The 20637-nt window shown below is 50.3% G+C and overlaps 1 protein-coding gene across 1 annotated transcript; it reads right to left on the minus strand.

Moving 5' to 3' along the window:
* Positions 1 to 7728: 7728 nt before the first annotated feature.
* LIAT1 (ligand of ATE1) lies at positions 7729 to 11436 on the minus strand. Its single transcript, XM_037133772.2, has 2 exons — positions 11215 to 11436; positions 7729 to 8692 (listed from the first exon to the last, which is right to left on the minus strand). The coding sequence occupies exons 1-2, from the start codon at positions 11393 to 11395 to the stop codon at positions 8205 to 8207; spliced, it is 669 nt and encodes a 222-aa protein (XP_036989667.2). The 5' UTR covers positions 11396 to 11436; the 3' UTR covers positions 7729 to 8204.
* Positions 11437 to 20637: the final 9201 nt, after the last annotated feature.

The following is a 20637-nucleotide window of genomic DNA, read 5'->3' on the forward strand; positions in this document are numbered from 1 at the left end:
ATGCCTCTTTCAACATTAAATACTAACATTCTTATTTTGGAGTATAATCACTATCAAGGGCTTGTTTATATTACTATTTCCCCATGTGATTTCTATGGAGTAAAATAAGGGTGCCTATGGTCAAGTAATTTGGGGGAAGTTAAAAGGTGAACAGTGCTAATTATATTTATTGCAGGGCTTTCAGGAACCCTTGTATTGATCAGCTTTTGTGCCATAACAGCCACCACCAGTCACAGGGACATGTAAGCTTGTCAAAGCTGAAGCAGTTATTTCTTGCACACAGGTTTATAGGGCCCATGGAGTGGTCTGTCCAAGGCGAGGTGTTGAGTTCAGGTTCACGGCTCTCGTCTCTGAAGCAGGCTGGGAAGGTTGACTGGGGCACATTTTTCTCGTGGAAGAGTTCAAACGGTGCCAGAGAAGGAAGCATAAACATACGATGTCTCTTAAATACGGCACGGGCGCCCTGTTACTCCCACCCACATTCTGTTGGCCAAAGCAGGTTGCTCAACCCAACCTGACGTGACTGGGACAGGGAACCATACTTCCTTCTTGGATGGGGGAGAAAAAGCGAGTATTTGCTGTACCTTGAATATGTTCAATGTGCATTAGGAATCTTCAAATGGGAAAATCTGGTGTATTTCTAACATGTCGAGCCTGAGAACTCATGAGCATTTCATGGACTGATTAAACTGACAAAAGACGTGAACAGGAGCAAAGGCATACACATTTTATTGATACTAATATTTTTATGTGCATGAGGGCTTCACAGAAAAGAAGTAAAAACCTAAAGAAGTGGTTAGACTTGGGAACATAGATGCCATTTGAACAAAGGGCAATAAGCTGAGAGAAAGTGACCAGGCAAAAGAAAGGGAATTGGGCTTCTAGGGCCAGTAAACGGTGGGAAAGTGACTAGGAAACTCACTGGGGAAAGTAACAGTCTGTTTAGCAGACTGCCGACTCCCGGGCGGGGGGGTGGCCCTCGTCCTGCAGGTGAGAGCTGCTCTCCTCACTCTGGTCCAGGAGAGGGGCTGGGACTCTATGCCACCTTCACAAGGCGAAATTTCTGCCCTGCTTTCCCATAGATCAGGAGAGAGCAAAGAACTTTTCCTACATCTGTTGATTCTCGGTTGCCTTCAGCTCAACATAATCCTGATACCAAAGTGGCACATTTTGGAGTGGCATGTTCTGGATGCCTTCACCGGACCACCTGGGTCCAAACTAGCCCCATCGTTTCTCAGCTATGTGACCTTGAGCAAGTCCCTCCCCAGAGATGTTGTGAGGACCGAATGAGCTAATGCACACAAAGCACTTTGAACCATATGAGTTAAAAGCTATGTAAGTGTTTATTGTTCTAATTATCTTTGGGCTTGTATTTTCACTCCCAGGAATGCACCCAAAGCACTGGAAAATTGCACTAAAATGCGCACATAAGGATGTTCCTTGCAAAATTATTTAGAGCATCCAGAAATAGGAAACCAGTAGATGTCCACAAATAGGGACTGAATAAACTGTGCAGTGAAACACCAGGCACGCATTGCAGTGCAGTGTGGATGGCAGTTTAGTGATTTGCAAAGATGTCCATGCTACAGTTTTAAGAGAACTGTTAAGAGACAACATATGTATTATTACCCCATTAATTTTGTCTTCCTCTTTGCAGATCCATGAATAGAAAAAGACACAGATGAGGCCAGCTCTCTCTGAATGGAGGGACTACTAGGTGCTTTAAAATACTGTTTTGCTTATGTGTGTTTTCTAATCGGTCTGTAACACATGTGCTTTACCTGTATAGTTTGAAAATAAAACCTGAGTGTAGAACTTTGTACAGTTTCCTGGTGATTTAAGTGTAGAGAAACCAGAGTTAGCTGGTCAGTCTGTCTGTCCCTTAGACCAGGGTGCAGGACTGTAAGGAGTCAGCCTTTGTATTATCAATATTTGCAGGCTAACCAAGTTGCCTGCCACATTTTCATGGATGTTGGCTAAAGGCATGAAACTCTTGGTCAGGGACAAAGGACAGGTTATTCGTCACAACAATAGCTAGAGCACCAGCCTCTGGGCAGGTTTCAAGCCTCAGTGCCCAGAGAGGGCTGCGAAGAGGGCCGGGTGGCTCTGGAACAGAAGGGCTGGTCACACAGCAGGGGAGCTCTGGGCTTGGACCTGGAATCTCCTACAAGAAGCCCTAAGCAAACCTGCCCCACGCTCTGCAGGGAGATGCGCCTGTCTTCCAAGGCTGTTCGTCATGCCACTGTCCTTTCAAAGACAGTCTGGAGCAGAGGCGACTCTCCTCACAAGATGTTCAGACACAGGAGAGACCTGGGGGGAATCAGTGCCAACACCCAGGGCAGCTCGGAGGTTAACAGGCGTGTGACTCACCCTGGGATCTCGTTAAACTGCAGGGTCTGATTCAGGAAGTCTGGGGTGGGGCCTGAGAGCTGGCTAACAAGAGAGTCTCTAATGAGCTCCAGGCCGATCCAGGCCGCGCTGGAGCCGCTGGTCGCAGGCCCTCATTCCGGGCGCAGAGGCCTCAGGCAGCGCCCGCGCGCAATGCCAGGGCCCAGGGAGTGGTCTCGGGCCACAGCGCCGCACGGGGCTGCGCCGCAGTACAGCTGCGCTGCAGCGGGGCTGGCGGAGGGAGGTAGAGCCGTTCCTAAACCTTCCCATCGATGATCGGAGGGGGACGCAGCAGAGTGTGAAAGGCTGCATTTGACCGTGAGCAAGTACACAGTGTGGCCAGAAGGCCTGAAAGAGTGTCTTCCCAGCGCCCAGGGGCCCTCTGGAGCCGGACTGGCAGAGGCTTCTGCTGCCCCTGGCCCCCTCTGCCCCAGAAGCTTCTGTGCCAGCCACAGTTCCCAGGAACAACTACCCGGCCCTCCCTTAGCCACTGACCCAACTAACAAGCCCCCGCGCTGTCTTTAGCTGGGTCTCTCTGTGCGGGTTAAACTCCAGAAGGTGTGCCGGCCGTTGGCTCCCACCTGCCTCGGAGCCTGCCGGGCGGGCGCACTACCTGAAGCTTCTGTGTGACCCTGGGCGGGTCACCCATGCTGCGCCCAATTCCTATCATGTGAATGAGGTCGTAACACCCTCCCACCAGGAAGGCTGTGTGGAGGTGGAAGGAAACCATGTCTGTTAAATGCCTGCCAGTGTGTTTGGACGGGGAGGGGCCTGGTCAATGTTACCATCTTTAGCAGTTGCTTGATAAACATTTACTGAAAAGACAATTGGGACCTGGCTGGGTAGCTCAGTTGGTCAGAGTCCCGCCCCAATAGGCCTAGGTTGCACGTTCAATCCCCAGTCAGGGCACATACAAGAATCAACCAATGAATGTATCAATTAGTAGAACAAGAAAAATTAATGTTTATCTCTCTCCCTCCCTCACCCTGAAAAATCAATAATAATAAAAAAGACTATCGGGGACCTTGAAGCAAGTCTCTTACAAGTTGTGCCACTGGAGCCAGGCACCTCCTCTCTCTGAGCCCACATTGTAAAGTGGAGGAGTTCGCGCCGCTCAGAGAGCTTGGTGAGGGGCAAAGACACGGGAGGACTTAGGAACTAGACGACAGCCTAAAACACTGTGATTACAGGGCAGACAGCGGACTCGGAGCACATACTCTGAAAAGGTAACACGGCCGGCTCTCTGCAGCAGCAGCCAGGAAGCATCTCAGGTGGAAGTCACGCAGTCTGGTCTAGCACCTAACCCCCCAGCTGCTCCCCACCCTGCAGGGCACGGCATCACTTCTGCCCAGATAAGTTCAGACCTCTGAGCCCTGGCAATGGGTGTCTGTGGGGCCCGGGTGACACATGGCTTCTGGTGAGAAGGCTGGGTTTAGGGTTTTCCACTCCTCTGGTCAAGGGCAAGTCGGGTCAAGGGCGAGGCTGCTCGCTGAGAGGCACAGCTGACGGCGGCTGAGGGAAGAGGTCGACTGAATGCTAGCTGTTGCTTGCTGTGTAACAAAATCACCCCCAACATTTAATGGCTTAAAACAACTTAATAATCTCACAGGTATTGTGGGTCAGGAATCTGGGTGCACCTTAGCTGGACGCCTCTGGTTCAGTCTCTCTCACAGGCAGTAGCCAAGCATCTCTTGGGGCTGTGGTCATCTCAAGGCTTCACGGGCTGGACCTGCTCCCAAGCTCACCCCAGGGGCTGCTGCAGGCTGCAGATCCTCACAGGTGTTGCTGGGAGACATCAATTCCTTGCCACATGGGCCTTTCCGTAGGTGGCCCCCCAGAGAAAGTGCCCTGCCAGGGGGAGAGAGAAAAAGAGCAAGTGCCAAATGGAAACCTCTCCATTTAAGTAATGTCTCTCTCTCTCTCTCTCTCTCTCTAATTAATAAACTTTGAGGGCAGTTTTAGGGCAGAAAAATTGAGCAGAAACTACCAAGGTTTCCCATATACCTCTTTGACACTCTCCCCTCTGACACTCTCCCCATTTCCCCTATTATCCACATCTTGCATCGATGTGGTGCATTTGCTACAACTGGGGCACCGGTATGGGCACATCATTATTAACTAACGTCCATGGTTTAGGGGCCGCTCCCAGTGTCCGCTCTGTGGATTTGGACAGATGTGTAATAACACTTATCCACCATGACAGCACCACGCAGGACGGTTTCACCCTTCTGTCCACCTGTGTTCCCGATTCACTCTTCCCTCCTTCCCCAAACACCGTCTCTTTGCACGACCTCATCTCAGAGGTGGCATCCGGCGCGTTTGCCACATTCTATTCATCCGAGTCGGTAGGTTCAGCCCCTGCTCAAGGGGAGAGCGTGAAAACCGGGAGGCAGAGGTCATGGGGACACTGGCCACACCAAGTCCCACAGAAGCTGTTACATCCCTGGAATTTGTCCTCCTGCAGTGCCCACGGTGGACAGTCACGGGCTCACACAGGAGCACGCTGTCCCCAAGTCTGCCACCACGGCTGGCTGGAAGCTCACAGTCTGCTCAGGGTGGGAAAGTCTTACAGTGAGCTGGTCATGTGGGCGCATTCCAGCTCTGCGACCAGCCCTGAAGGCTGACACCCACCCACTAGGCTCCACCAAAACCGGGTGCAAAACAAAAACCCAATTATTACCACCAAACAGCGCTTGGTGGCTGATGCCGTCCGTGCCCAAACAGCTCGTTGGTCCATGGCTCCAGAACACTGTTCATCTCTGGCTACCGGGTTCCTGAGGGCTGCTGGGCATGCAGTCCACGCCAGCTGAGAGCAATGCGTGCTATGCAACCCACCCCATGACCCCTGCTCAGGGCCCTTTAAGGATGAATAATGCTTCATCCGGAGGGGAATGGACAAACCTGTCTACTTGGCATCGATTTCAGGAATTGCTTTGCATTCTCTGTTGGTCCCACATAGATTCTATGATAGTCTGTTAGGTGCCTATGGCCGGGGGGATGGCCCCAACTCCCACACTTCCCCTCCACATGCTAGGTCTGTGCAACACACACTCCACGTCCTTGGCCACTGTGACCAGACCAGTGATGGCTATATGACCGTGCCAGGACAGAGACCTCGTCTGGTGTTGGGATGGGCACTAGATAGGGACATCGGAGTGACTCTCTTCTCTTCGAAGAACGGCAGGGGTGTCACTGCCATCTTCACAATCCTGTTACCAGAACCTGTGTGAACATGAAGCTGACACAGGGGAGGCAGGGGCTAGATATGGAAAAAGGGACAAATCTTGATGATCTAGTGTGACCTCCTGGATCCAGCCATGCCTGAAACCATACCACCCTGGACTATGGGCTTTGTGAGTCTGTCACTCCCTTTGTCAGCAGGCCAGTACTCGATAGGTTTTCTCTTCCCTGCCATTGGAAGGGCCCTCGCTGATACAGCCTAGCACATGTGAGGTAGATACTGAAAACTTCTAACCCAGTGGTGGTTTGACTTGGAGCTGCTTCTGGGCTTTAGGAAGCATTGACCCCCATGCACTTCCTCTATGTCTTCAGTCCAGGCTCCCATTTGACTGCAGGCTACAAGTAGGCACTCTCTTGTTTAACCCAAAGCCCCCTCCCCGAACACTGGGTTTGGAGACCTTGGCTTCGTTCCCCTTGTGTTCTCTCTTGGCCCAGACCCCGTGATTTGCTTTGTGCCAGCTGCTGAAGGCACGTTTCTTTGTGATGCTCACTTTTCAGTAAGGTGAGCTCTACACCATCACCCAGAACAGTCTCTCCAGCGGCGGGGTGCCTACCCCAACCTGAAATGCCGTTGCTCCACACTCTCACCACAGAGTGCTCCCTCCTAGGGCTGGGCACCATCTGCTATACGACTTACTATAGAATTACTGCATTTGGGTCTTACAACAACGAGACAGATACTTGCATCCTGGCTTCCAGATATGGTAACTAAAGCTCAGAGAAGTTAAGCAATTTGCCCGGGGTCACACAGCTAGCATATGGTGGGAAACAAATTCAGCCCTGGTGTCAAATTTCATAAGTTTAACCCCCTGTCCCAGGAATCTCATGGCAGCAAGGTGAGCACAGGCCAGGCCCCCCCCCCCCAGTGGAAGACAAGAGTGACCAGGTGGAATTCTGAAGCTGGTGTGCCCTCGGACCCCTCCATACGCTGCACCCACAGCCACTAGGAGGTCGATCGGAGCACCGGGGAGCTGCCTGCTCAGCTGCCTCACCCTCTGTTGTCTTTACCTTGAGCCCTGGGCACTGCGCGAGGCCCCGTGGCACGTTTCCCATCCCCTCCCCCGGGTCGAGCCACACCAAAGCCCCTGTTCCTTGACTCTTGATCCCAGGGGCACTGCTCAAGCTGGAAAGCAGGGCGGGCCACTCCTGTCTGCCCCAGGGACCCTCCCATGTGTGGCTGCTAACCTTTCCCGGGGGTGGGGGGACAGGGCTCTTCCAAAAGTCCTTTCATATTATTTTGTCAGGGTGCAACGTCCAAAACAGGGATACTCTGTAACTGGCCTTTCAAGGAAGCACAGAATAGCGCTGCCCGTCAGCTGTAGAGCAGCTGGGAAAGACAACCACTTTCACTCAACTCTCAAGCAAGCCCTCTGTGGTGTTCTGTATGGATGCGTAACTGCTCCTAGCATCCTGCGTGTCTTTAACTCCTTGGAAGGCAGGGACCTTGTCTTAGACCTCCACTCTGTCCCTCTCGGGCCCTGCACTGGCTGCACACAGGTAATGGGTGCTACCCCAGGCACCGCCCCATCTCTTGGACCTTTCGGTCTGCCTCTGTGTCTGAGGGTGATTCCCCACAATGGAGGTGTGGCCCACGGGTGTGGCAGGCTGCGGGGCAAGCCGGCAACACCAGGAAATAAACGCCCCCCCCAGACCCCGGCCTGCAGCCCCCAAAGGCAGGCAGGAGAATCCTGCCGGTGTTTCCCTGGGGGTCTAAGCTCCAGCTGCCCTGCTCCAAGCCGGTTTAATAGCAACCCCAGACTGGCGGTCTCCCCTTCCCCCTTTTCCTCTCCCCTGGTCTTTCCTCCACCTCCCCAATCATCTGCTTGCCTTTGAATCCTTCCTCAGGGTCTGCTTCAGGGAGAACACAAACTGAGATAACATGGGCCCTCGTAAATATTTGTGGAAGCAAAGAAAATATATTAACTTGGGACAAATAGTGTAGGAAGGCCTCTTTAATGCTCCCAAAGTTTGCTTGAAATGACATTTTGGGGGTTTAGGGGGAGGGTTGTGTTTCTAAGAGAAGCAATGATCCTTTCGAGACTTCTCATAACAACCTCCCAGGAAGGAGGTTCTGGAACACACTTATTCTGAAGACCACATAGGGGCAAGGAGTACATTTAATTAAAAGGAAAAGTCTCCAGGATATCCAGAGTGTTTTCTTTGAGCCCACAGGAGCATGCTGGGTGTGGGATTTTACCTGTGAAATTCACTTAAGATTTAGAATTGATATAATCTACACACTTTCTTTTTTTCTGGCAGCAGGTTATGGACATCTAACTGTGATAGGAAATTAAGTAACAGAGATGCCAGCTTATTGGATCTGGCAATCCAATAAGAGAAAAAGGAATTGGAGAAAAAGGAATTCTGAAGAGAACTCTGTTCATTGAGTTGCTTATGTTAAGAAATTGTCGCCTCCCGGGGCCAGTAAGGGCAGCTCCGTGAAGGGACAGGTCTGCCTCCACACAGCAGACACCCACTTCTTTCAGATGCAGGCCTGATTTCCCTTTCTTCGTCTTTTTCAACACATAAACTAGTGGTGAGGAATAACGGTCAGCTTGTCAGTATCGGGGTGGATTTCACTCTGGCAGAGCAGTGGCTAAATCACAGTGTGGGAGCTTTGGCGTCAAGTTGCCCTCAAAGCAGGGACTGGGGCAGCCGGCTTTTACCGAGGGCTGCCTGCTCCTGCCGCCGCCATCCTGATCTGAGAGCCAAGCCAGGTTCTCAGGCCTCTCCTCGGCACAGGGGTCCACGTGGAAGCTCTTAAGGGCCAAAATCCGGTACCGCTTCCTCCGGTTCTGCTTGTATATGCGAATCCTTTCTTTTTCTGCCTCTGGGTCGGCAAGAATTCCATCCCAGCGCAGACTCTCATTGACCTGGCTTGAAAGGGTCTCTTCTATTTCTGCCAAGTAGGGGAGACTTACAGAAGGGAAGAAAGAAGGGGCGAGCTTGTTTTGCTCTTTGTCCTGTCTGTGCTCTTGCCTTGGGCCATCATGTTTGCTGGAGCTTAAGACAGCATGCAAAGACGGAGACAGCTGCTGAGTCTTCAGGCTTCGACTGTGTTTATCTGCAGAGCAGATGCGCAGTGTTAGCATGTGGTGATGTCTGCCCCCATCCTGCTCAGGAACGATGCCCAACTCACCAAAGCTAAAAGCGGGTGGGGCCCCTCCTTATCCAGGGCTCAGGTGGCCACGCCCACCAGCCTCATCCACACCCACCGGCTCTCTGCTTTTGGTTAAGTCTTTTGGGGGAGGGAGTAGCCATTCACTGAGCACGTACCATGAGCCAGGTCCTCTGGGTAAAGACTATCAGCTCTACTTTTCAAGTGACGAAACCGAGACTCCAAAAGTCTAAGTAACTTGCCAGTGTCACACAGCTGGTCACAGGGCCAGGATCTGAATGCAGGCCCGACTCCTAGCTCTTCCCACTGTGCCACACTGCTGGCCACTTCACCTCTCCACATGCTCACTGAGACACTTCCCAGGCCCAGGAGCCCACGACTCTCCGCCCCCCCGTCCAGACTTCCTTATGATGAAAGTGAAGAACAACAGAAAAACTTCCCGCGTCTGACTGCGGAAAGCAACATCACACCAAGCCAGGAAATACTTGTGCTGTGTGGCTTGTACTGATTTTTTTTTTTTTACATTAATAGAATTCCTGAATTATATAACACACACATAAAATGCTGTAGGTTGTTCTTTCATCAGCTTATTCTTTTCGGGGAGGGAGAGAGAAATCCCACCCCCCCAAAAAGAGAAAAAAATAAGAAAAAAAAAATCCTCTTTTGACATTTCTATACCTTTCTACTCCCTGAAAAACATTCGGTGTCTCCCGCTGGCAGCATGAGGCACACATCACTGTAATGTCTAGAGTCAGAGGCTAAGCCAGCCCTGGCTGGTGTAGCTCAGTGGATTGAGTGCAGGCCTGCCACCCAAGGGGTCGCAGTTCAATTCCCAGTCAGGGCACATGCCTGGGTTGTGGGCCAGGTTCCCAGCAGGAGGCGCATGAGAGGCAACCATACATTGAAGTTTCTCTCCCTCTCTCCTTCCCTTCCCCTTTAAAGATAAAGAAATAAAATCTTTAAAAAAAAAAAAGCTAAGCCAAAAAACAATACATTTCCTAATTTCCTTTTGCACACACACACTGGGCTTCTTGACCTAAACTCCAGAACTGATTTCTTGCCTTTTTATTATGATTCCACCTGAAGAAATAATTATAATCTTCCTATTGCCTCCTTTCCCAAAATTCAAGGTTGACATGGGAAAGGCTACCACTCCTCTGCCTCTGGCTTGCCAGGGGTACCAGTTCTACACACAGGGATCAGGGCTCAGGAACTTGAACCCAGGACTAGCCACACTGGAGGTCAGGGCTGCTGTACCAGGGTCAGTTACTGACAGCCACAGCCCTGGAGGGGGACCGCACACGTGATAGTGGTGACTTAGCACTCATGGGCAGGTGCATTCTGCATCACTGTTATTCTATCTCCATAAAGTGGGTGCTCAGTGCATTTGTCAAGAAATCCAGAGGTTCCATGAGAGATCAGTGAGATGTAGGGACTCTGTGGGTTTGTGGCAGGTGTTGGTATGTGTGGGTCTGATGTGTCCTTGAGAAGAGACTGGAGTGAGAAGCTGCATGCAGATAGTTGTATGTGCACAGAAAGTGTCGGGAAGGAGGAGTGTCTGTGCATGTGAGTGTGAAACTGGAAGAGAGAGAGGGAGAGAGAAACATTGATTTGTTGTTCTACTTATTTATGCATTCATTGGCTGATTCTTGAATGTGCCCTGACCCGGGATAAAACCCACACAACCTTGGTGTATCAGAACGAAGCTCTAACCAACTGAGTTACCTGGCCAGTCTTATTTTATGGTTATATTGACATAAGGAGGTGTTGCTGAGGATGTTTGGGATTGTAAAAGTCCGCAGCAGTGATTGATGGGGTGGTGCATGTGCAGCCGAAGGCTAGCCTTGGGTACAGGGGTTGGAGGATGACAGTCTATGCAGGGAGGATACTACTTTATATGCATCAACTGGGTGTCTATAGAACTCAGAGGCCAGGTACCCCTGAAAAATGTGGGGGCGAGGAGGGTCTCTAGACAGAAGACTGTGTGTCTCTGTTTGAGGAGTGTCTGCCTCTAGTGCCCTGGCTTCTCTAGCTCGGGGAAAGTCCATGTGATGATGAAAGGATCTCTGAGAGAGGGCTTGGGACTTCTATGAGGAAGGTATGGATGTTTAGGATCGCCATTTGGCTGAGGGATTAGGAAGTTAAGAGGGTGTCCGTAAAGTTGAGGTGTTGTGTGGGGCTGGCAGGCTCTGTGGAAATAACTCTGGGTATCTGGGGTTGTCTCTGGGGTAGAAGGCCTCCATGGATATGAAAAATTTTTCAATTTGGGGTCTCTGTGGACCCCAATGGTCTTTATGAGTAGGGGGGTATCTCCGTGCAGCGATAAACAATGTGTGAGGGGGGCCGGTGGATCTCTATTTGGGCCTGATGTCCCCACTGGTCCCCAGGAGATGGGGGGGTCTCTATGAGGTACAGGGGTGGGTGACCTCAGGTACAGAAGCTGAGGCTTCTGCACTACTAGCTCTTACCGTCCCCCTTGCCCGACCCCTCAGTCTTCTTCTTTTTCTTCTTCACCTTCCGTTTGGTGGGCTCTGGGGCGCTGCAGATGGGAGGCAGTTTGGATCCCTTCATGCCTACCCTGCAGCTCTCTAGATCCTCCTCCCCGTCCTCGCGGTACCCGGACGCCACGGCCCCTCCGAGGTGGTCCATCCCCCCCCAGGGGGCCGCCACCTGCGCGTGGGGCAGCCCACCACCCGCTGCTGCCTAGCGGAGCGGAGTGCCTGCCCAGGGCTACGCGTCTCCGTGGCAACCGCCACAGAGCCAGCGCGCCTGCGCAATCAGGAGGCTTCCGCCCAGGTGCCGCCGCCGGCGGACTGGGTGTATGCGCATGCGTGCTTCGGCCTGCGACCTTGGCTGGATGGGCGATGTGTGGGGAAAGAGTGAGTAGAGAAATTGTCGATACGCGAGGTGACACGAATCTGGTATAGTCCTGTGCCTTTTAAAATGCTGTTTGTTCTCTCCTAAACTTTTATCTGCTGAGGCCCAGTCTCTTACACCAACCCAGGCCTTTCAAACCTAACACGTGCAAAACAAACCTTCTTTTCCAGTGTTCTCCATCTCTGAACAAAACAGTGGGACCGGCCAGAACCCTGGTGGCCTTCCTGACCCCACTCTCTTCCTGTGCCCTCACCTAGGCTAGGGCTGACCGCTACATCTGGCCCTTGAACTTCTGGACCCCTCCTAACTGTCTCTACTTCCAAACTCTCCCCACCAATTCTTTATCTATACAGCCGGTAAAATTAATTTTTAAAGACATTTGGATCATTTCACTCTCTTGATTAAAATCTTCCAATGGGTCCCCGTCACAATTCTTATTAAAATTGAACTTCAGCCCTGGCTGGTGTAGCTCAGTGGATTGAGCGCGGGCCTGGGAACTAAGGGATTGTGGTTCAATTCCCAGTCAGGGCACATGCCTGGGTTGCAGGCCAGTTCCCAGCATGGGACACACAAGAGGCAACCATACATTGATATTTCTCTCCCTCTCTCCTCTCTTCCCCTGTAAAGATAAATGAATAAAATCTTTTAAAAAACTGAACCTCAGCATGGCTTACAAAGCCTGGTATACTCTGTCACCTGCTTTTCTTTCCAGGTTTATTCACCACAGATTATAGTTTCCAAAAATGGCTGCAATAGCATCTGTCATCCCACTCTCTTCTAGAATTCTGCCACCTCCACATGACAGAGACAGAGTCTCATTCCTCTCCACTTCAATCTGAGTGGGTCCCTTGACTCACCTGTAACAAACAGTATGTGGTGAAAGTGACAGTGTGACTTCTTAGTTTAGGTCACAAAAGGTAGTGCAGCATCTGCATTGTTAGCCTTGCTCCTGGAGGCCTGAGCCTCTTGGTAAGAAGTCTAAGGACCCTGAGGCCATCATGCTGTAAGGAAGGCCAAAATACACCACATGGAGAGACCCCCAAGGCTTTGTGAGGGAAGAGCCCCCAGCTGCCCCAGCCCCCACTTTTCCACATCTAGCCATAGCATTGTTCCTGGACAGGGACCAGCCCAGACAAGGTCTGCCTCAGGCCAAGCCTGTACGGTGTGCGTTCCTGACTTCATGTAGGAAAGATTTTGCAATGTGAGTCCAGGTGATTTTGAGAGGTTTATTAAAGCTGGGGACGGTAAAACAAAGGAAAGCTTATGGTGGAAGAAGCAGCAGGAGAGAGTCAAGGTGGTGCTCTGCTTTGGCTCTCTAGAAATGTTACAGGAAAGGAGTGAGCCCAAGCGAGGCTGCTGTCAGCTCCCAGGGAGGTCAGAGGAAAGGGGGCCTTGGAGACAGGGTCAGAGGATTAGCGCAGGATAAGCAGCTGCTGCCTGCTGCTCCCCTGGTTGCAAGTCTCGTGGGGACCCGTAGAGTTTAGAAAGAAGTTAAATGTCCATCCCTGGGAAGGGGCATGGGTGTGCTCTAGGGTGAGCGGGCACCGAGTCTTTGTCCCGAGGGCTTTTTATCTTTCTTCTGTGGGTGAGAATCTTAGGGGAGTGTTTGGGCTTATTCTTTTGGTTTGCTATAATGTTACTCTTATCTTGGGTCTGTTTGGCTCTAATGGGCTTTTGTTGTTTGTTCCCCTGACTTTATCTGTCCTTGGGTTTAGTAGGCACAAATGACAATAACTGGGTCTCTGTTCTCTATTTCCCGGACCAGGGAGATTTACGCTATGTGTCCTTTGGTTAGGGAGGAAGAGTATGACACCCTTCTCTCCAGTGTCCTTGGTCAGGGGAGATAAGGTCTTGCGATTCAGCAGCTGGCCGTAAATTGCTCAAACTGTTTGGCCTGGTTTAATTTTCTTGTCTTGGTTTCCCCACTCCATTTGCCCAAGCTACTCTCTGCCTACTCCTCCATCACAAAGATAGTCTTCTGTTATCTTCAAGAAGCCTTATGGTTCTGACGTTTTAGGTTAGATGTATGATCCATCTCAAATTAATTTTATGAATAAAGTCATAGAGGGGTCAAGATTCATTTTTCCTCCCGAAGGATTTCTAGTTGTTCTAGCAATTTTCTTTGAGAAGAATGTCCCTTTCCCTATTATCTTACTTGTCACTTTCGTAGAAAGTCAATTGACTGTACAGGTGTGAATCTCTTTCTGGGCTCGATTCTGTTCCCTTGGTCTGCCTGCCTCTGCTTGTACCAGCACCCACCGCCCTGGCTACTGGAGCTGTGTAGTAAGCCTCGATCTAAGGTAGTGTCAGTTCACCAACTTTGTCCATTTTGATGATTGTGTGGGCTATTCTAGAGCCCTTGCTTTTCCATATACATTTTCAGAAAATCTTGTCTATTCCTTCCCAACAGCCTGCTGCAATTTTGACGGGGGTTCCATCAGATCTATAAAGCTTGGCGCTCCTATACTCAGTAACAGCAGTCGCTGGCGCCGAGCCCCACACACGCATGCGCACTCACATTGCGCTGTAAAGGCCCCTTTCGTTCCGTGTATCCTCGGGCCTCTCCTCCCATGACATGTCCAGCACGGCCTGCATATAGTGAGCGCTTGGAACCTGCCCCTTGCCTGTCTGCTTCTGTCCCTAGGAGCTAAGCAAAATGTAGATGACAGGGGTCCACTGTGCAAATGGCCACCTACTAGTGGGGTCGGCGAGGGTTTGCTTTCCAGAGGTCGTGCCCTGCTCACTCTGTGCTTACAGACCGGTGCTGGCTGTCCCTCTCCACCTTTTCCAGGAGAGGCTGGCCCGCCTTCCCGCTCAGCTTGTCCTCCTCACCCAGACGCTCGTCTGAAAGGAAGGAGCTTGATCATTTCTCTTCCGAATTTCAGTGAAGGTTGCATCAAGGTTATGCTGAGTTAACCATTCAGCTTCGAAAGGGAAACTTCATATTCAGCAAAGGAGTAAAATCTCTTGCCAGTAGAAGGAGATTGGACAAGAATAGCCCTATTTGATAGATGAGGAAACAGAGAAACGCAGAGTGACTTGCTCAGCCTCTTAATTCTCATTAGCCACCAAGCTGGGCCTGGAATCTGCATCCACAGTTCTACCAACCTTACCAGGAGAGCAACCAATCTTACGATCATGTTCCTTGATGAGAAGAGATCATAGTATGTTCATCATTTGTTGTATCTTCCTTGTTTAAACTTTCTCCCTGTGGTCTAATTGGATGTTGTTCTGAGCAGGTAAGAGCTGAGGTTTCTTTCTTTCTAAGGTTCAAGTTCTTCCTTTTGTCCACCACTGATACGGGCACCTCTTCCTGCCGCCTGCTCAGCCTGGGTCTGTCCAGCTGGCTGGGCCGCTGGTTCCAGCTCTCTGCTCCGTCCTCCTTCTCACTCCATGCTGTTGGTTTCTTGCCCAAGGCAGATAGTCCATCTGCTCTTCAGTAGCACCAGCCTTAGACTTGGGCAAGTGGGGACCCTGCTGTACACCCTCAGAGTCAGCTGTACTCGTCCCTAAGGGACAGAAAGTCTGCATAATCGGGGGTCCTGCCCACCCAGCACCTATCTCCCACCTCCCTGCATCTAGCCTGTAATCTGAGTACCTGGCACCTTGCAATTTCTTCTTCACATGTCCCCAGCCTGATAGTTGGGCCCATCTGGGCCTCTTTCCTGAGTCCATCTTCCTGAGTAGCCCCGGCCAAGGGCAGCATAGACAGAAACTCAACAGGCTGGCTGAAGTGTCCAGAACTGTGCCTTCAAAGGTCTTCTGTGTGCAGAATAGAGCTGGGAGTGGGAAAAGCAGGGCAGGCCATGGGCTGGGCACAGAACTCCAGGGCGCCTTACTGGGGGGAAGCCCCAAAGGTCCAAATTCAGGATGGATTCTGAAGAACTGACACATGGCCCTATTCAAATGCATAAGAGCTTTAATGGGAGAAACTTACATATACAAGCAAAGCAGCTGCTTCCAGTGGTGACAGGCTGGGAGGACTCCACACCCCTCCCAGAACAGGTTCCCTTTTTTAAAGGCAGTAAATAGCAGGGGTTAATAGCAAAACCAGATGGCAGGTAGTTGTGTGGACCCCCCAAGAGAACAATGTATCATTAAGTTGAAAGAAAAGTTAAAAGATAACATCAGGCAGTTACTCGCACTATACCTCATTAACCTCCTTCCTGGGGGCATGATATTCATCTCTGGGCGGCATTTGGGGTAGTCAGCCAAGAGTGAGGTTACAGAGAGTTAAACAGTCAGAAGAAGTTCAACAGTCACAGAGAGTTCAACATCTCCCAGACGCCTTTGCTGCCAGAGCCATATTGCAACTCTAAAGTGAGTTCCCCTACAAGCCTGAAATTCAAAAATTCAAATCTGGCCTTCCAGATTGTTATGAAGGTCTATTTGTCAAGGTAGGATGATAGTGTATGTTTTATTTAACAGTATGTCAATTTAATTTATACCTTTTACTATTTAGACATATGGTATGTGGGTGTCCATTTCTGCTCTTGCCCTGGGCTTTGCAACTGTTAAGAATAGGCCTGTTCTTCATTTTTCCTACTTTTAAACCCACTCCAATCACTTCCTGATTTTCACATTATACCTCATGGTACTTTAGAAGAACAAGGAGAAAAAAGCTCTGGTTGGTGTGGCTCAGTGGATTGAGTGCTGGTCTGTGAACCAAAAGGTCGCCGGTTTGATCCCCAGTCAGGGCACATGCCTGGGTTGCCAGCCAGGTCCCCAGTAGGGGCGCATGAAAGGCAGCCACACATTGATGTTTCTTACCCTCTCTTTCTCCTTCCCTTCCCCTCTCTAAAAAAATACATAAATAAAATCTTGCAAAGAAAAACCCTATAAGCAGTTTAATAAATCCCACGTACTGTGTTCATACAGTGGACTACCCAAGAGCTGAAATGGAATGAGGCAGCTTGATTTAGGCTGATCAGGACAAAGGCCAAGAGCGTTAGTGGGGAAGCAGGAGCGTTAGTGGGGAAGCAGGAGCGTGCAGAGCAGTGTAAATGGTTTGCTGACACCTCCTACCCCTCCTCCTCCCTCCAGCCCCACCTAACTCCTTCCTTGCTGTTTCCCCACAGCCCAGGGCATCTCAGCACCGGCCGCTCTCTCCCCCGGGAAACAAACCCTCTTGTTGAAGATGGCGTCCTCCATCCTGAAGGGTACCAAGCATAGGCCACCCCAAAAATGCCTCTTTGGCATATAGATTATTTTATGCAGGAAAAGGTCTAAAAACAGGGCACAATGTTTTCGTCTTGTAAATGAAGTTTACATTCACAAAGGAAATGCCCGTTTGTACAGATGTCCTCTCTCTCATACCTGGAAGAGGAGAACGTGAATTCGGTGAGGGCCCTGCCTTCATTCTGCGCAGCAAACCTCATTCAACAGCCCCCCTTCACTGTGCCTCCCCGGTCACCTTCCTGTAACTGGCCTCCCTGCCTGGAGGCCCGAGGCCCCCTTTCCTTTGTTTAGTCTGAGATGGTATGTGTGCCTCATCATCTGCCCTCCTCATTTTTCTAGCTTAAAAATTTATTTCGGTAACACTGGGAACATTCAGTAACGTTACATGATTCTCAGGTGTTCGAGATTGTAATTCGGTATCTGTGTATTCTGCTGCGTGCATTCCACCTGGAGTCCAGCCTGCTGTTCCCCTGTGTTCGACCCCTTACCTACTCCGGGTGAAGTGCTTGTCTCTTTGCAAGGAGGAAAGACACTTGGTTTTCATTCTGTCTTCTTTTCTGATGGTTAATTTGGTTACTACATGTGTATACTATTGATTTTAAAAATGAATTTTGAAACTGAATATTTGAAAATAGAAGTTTCATAAGTCGTCAACTGAAGTAACAATTTTTAAAAATGTAATTGAGCCTTGGCTGGTGTGGCTCAGTGGACTGAGCACTGGTTCGATTCCCAGTCAGGGCACAGGCCTGGGTTGCAGGCCAGGTCCCCACTTGGGGGCTTCTGAGAGGCATGAATCTCAGAATCTCTTGCACATTGGTGTTTCTCTCTCTCTCTCTTTTTCCTTCCTTTCCCCCTCTCTAAAAATAAATCAAGAAAATCTTTTTAAAAATTTTGTAATTGAGTCTCATGGTGGAATATTATATGGGAATAAAAACAACTGTGGTCACATTTGACCACTGGACGACTCTCCCAAGGGCTGAGTGACAAAGTAAGTTACAGAGGAACACAAACACGCAAATGCACGGCCAGAGAGCGGAGTGGCAGCCGCCAGGGCGTGGAGGGGACAGGGGGGTGGAACTGCTTAGTGGACGCAAGGCTTTCTTACCGAGCGGCGAGGATGTTTTGAAACTAAGAAGAGACCGTGGTTGCACAACATTGTAAATGCACCAAGTGCCTCTGAATCACACACTTTAAAATGGTTAATTGTGTGTTATGTGAATTTCTTCTCAATAAAAGAAGCACAGAGAATGTTCCCATTCACATAAAGTTTGAAACACGCTCTCTCTCACACACAGGCAGGATTGTATGTGTTTGGGGAGGCACGGGCTTGCAGCGGAAGTGGGAAGAACTGCGGGGCGTGGAGGAGCGCTGCATGGCAGCTGAGTTGCCTCTGCAGGCTGGGAGGGGAGCGTGGCGGAGGGGGCTGCACCCAGGGCTCCGCTGGGTCGGAGACGTTCCATTTCTCGGGCTGAGCAGCGTGGAAGTGCGTGCACCCTATGTTTGACAGTATTCTTCATATTTTTTTGTATGTCTAAAAATATCTTCTAGCAACTTGAAACCCCTCCTAACTCCAGCCTGTGCATCTCCTTAGGATCCCGTTGTGGACTGAATTGTGTCCCTCAAATTCATGTGCTGAAGTCCTAACCCCTAGTACCTGTATTTAGCATCTGTAAAGCGGTAGTGAGTAAAAATGAGATTCGTGTGGGCTCTAATCCAATGTGTCCTTATGAGGAGAGACAGGGCCACAGACAGGCACCAAGGGATGACCGTGTGAGGATGCGGTGAGGAGGTGGCTGTCTGCAAGCCAGGGAGCTAAGTCTCAGAAGGGACCGGCCCTGCTGGCACCTTGACCGCAGACTTCTGGTTTTCAGGACGATGATGAGCACATTTCTGTAGTTTAAGCTGTCAGTCTGTGGGACTTGTCGTGGCAGATTGAGCAAACTTGTAGGAATTCTTTGTCCTTTCTCTCCCCTTGCAGGTCCCCACAGGCCATAGCTTCACTCCTGTGGTTCCTATTCCCCACCTTCTGGGCTCCTCATGGGACTTCCTAGTGTGCTCGGCCGCCAGAGCAGGCAGAGCACAGGAAAAGGTGGGAGGGCCCACTGGCGTGCCCGATTGGCTGAAGGACTCATCCTTTTACTCCTATTTTCAGCATTTAAAACCAAATCTTTCACCTCTGACCAGTGTGACTCAGCTGCTGGGCACAGATCCACAAAGCAAAAGGTCGCTGGTTCGATTCCTGGTCAGGGCACATGCCTTAGTTGTGGGTTTGATCCCTGGTCAAAGCACACACGAGAGGCAACTGATTGATGTTTCTCTTCCTCTCTTTATCCCTCCCTCTCTCTCTAAAACAAATAAGTAAACTCTTAAAAAAAAAAAAGCCTTCAGATTTGGGCCTGAATCAGGCAGAAGCTGGGGTTTCAGAGGGAGAAACTGACAATGAAGATGCCAGGGGCAGCCCTGGCTGCTGTGGCTCAGTGGATTGAGTGCCAGCCTGTGAACCAAAGGGTCACTGGTTTGATTCCCAGTCAGGGCACATGCCTGGGTTGTAGGTCAGGTCTGCAGTTGGGGAAATGCAAGAGGCAACCTCACATTGATGTTTCTCTTCCTCTTTCCCTCCCTTCCCCTCTTTCTAAAAAATAAATAAATGAAATATTTTTTAAAAGATGCCAGGGGCTTGCAGAACCCCTTTGGGTGACCAAAGGCCTATAGGCGAGGGAGCCCAGCCGCCCACTACCCCACCCTGGCAGGCCGCATCACGTCCTGGTTACTGTGTGGGGGTTCACTTCTGCAGGTAGGTCCCACTCTTGAGGGTAGAGGAAAGTTTCTTCCTTCCCCACACTTGCCTGGGCTTGAGACTAGAACGCTTGGATTTGGCTCCTAGTTCTGCTACGTATTTGCTGTGTGACCTTGGGCAGTTACTTAACTTTTCTGTGCCTCAGCTTTCTCATCTTTTAAGTAGTCATGATAATAAGTACTTACATTATAGGGTTGTTGAGAGGATTAAATGAGCTATAATTTGAAAAAACATTCAACATAGTTTCCAGTGCACATATAGTGTCAGACTTTGTTTTGTTCTGTTTTGCTTTGAATTTCAGACCAACAGACAAGACGGCCTGGGTGCAGTATCAGTGATGAGACATTCCAGCTGCTGGCTGGGCTCACACCCCAAGGTGTGCCTCTGTGGTATGTGGACTGTTGAAACCAAAGGCGACTCTGGACAAGGGCTCTAGAGAAACTTCCGCCCCTCCCTAACCACAGAGAACTTGAATTAGGGACCTTGGCCGCAATCACAGGCTATCAGAGTAAACCTCGTCTGACCTAACTACAGGGCAGGGCAAACTTCTATTTACTAAACATCTGCTTTTGTTGTCACCCTGCAGTGACCCTTTGAAGCGCCCCCAGGAGCCTTACCTCACCCCAGTGGCTTACATGCCCTTTCTGTCTCCAGTCCTCTCCTCCATGTGAGTCTCTGACTCTGTCACATATGCAGGGTTTCCATACACATATATATATTCAATTTGGTCATTTTGCCTTGACCTGTGTAGCTCAGTTGGTTGGGTGTCATTCCACAAACCGGAAGGTCCCGGGTTGGATTCCTGGTCGGGGCGCGTGCCTGGGTTGTCGTTTAGTCCCCAGTCAGGGCTCGTGTGAGGGGCAACGATCGGTGTTCCTTTCTCACATTGGTGTTTCTTTCCCTCCCTTCCCCTCTCTCTAAAATAAGATCTTCAAATTTGGTCGTTTTCTCTCTCTTTTTAAAGATTTTATTTATTTATTTTTAGAGAGGAAGGGAAGGAGAGAAGGAGAGAAATATCAGTGTATGGTTGTCTTTCATG

Source organism: Artibeus jamaicensis, unplaced genomic scaffold (genome assembly GCF_021234435.1).
Source record: "Artibeus jamaicensis isolate MK-2021 breed Jamaican fruit bat unplaced genomic scaffold, CSHL_Jam_final contig_2790, whole genome shotgun sequence".
Taxonomy (NCBI): domain Eukaryota; kingdom Metazoa; phylum Chordata; class Mammalia; order Chiroptera; family Phyllostomidae; genus Artibeus; species Artibeus jamaicensis.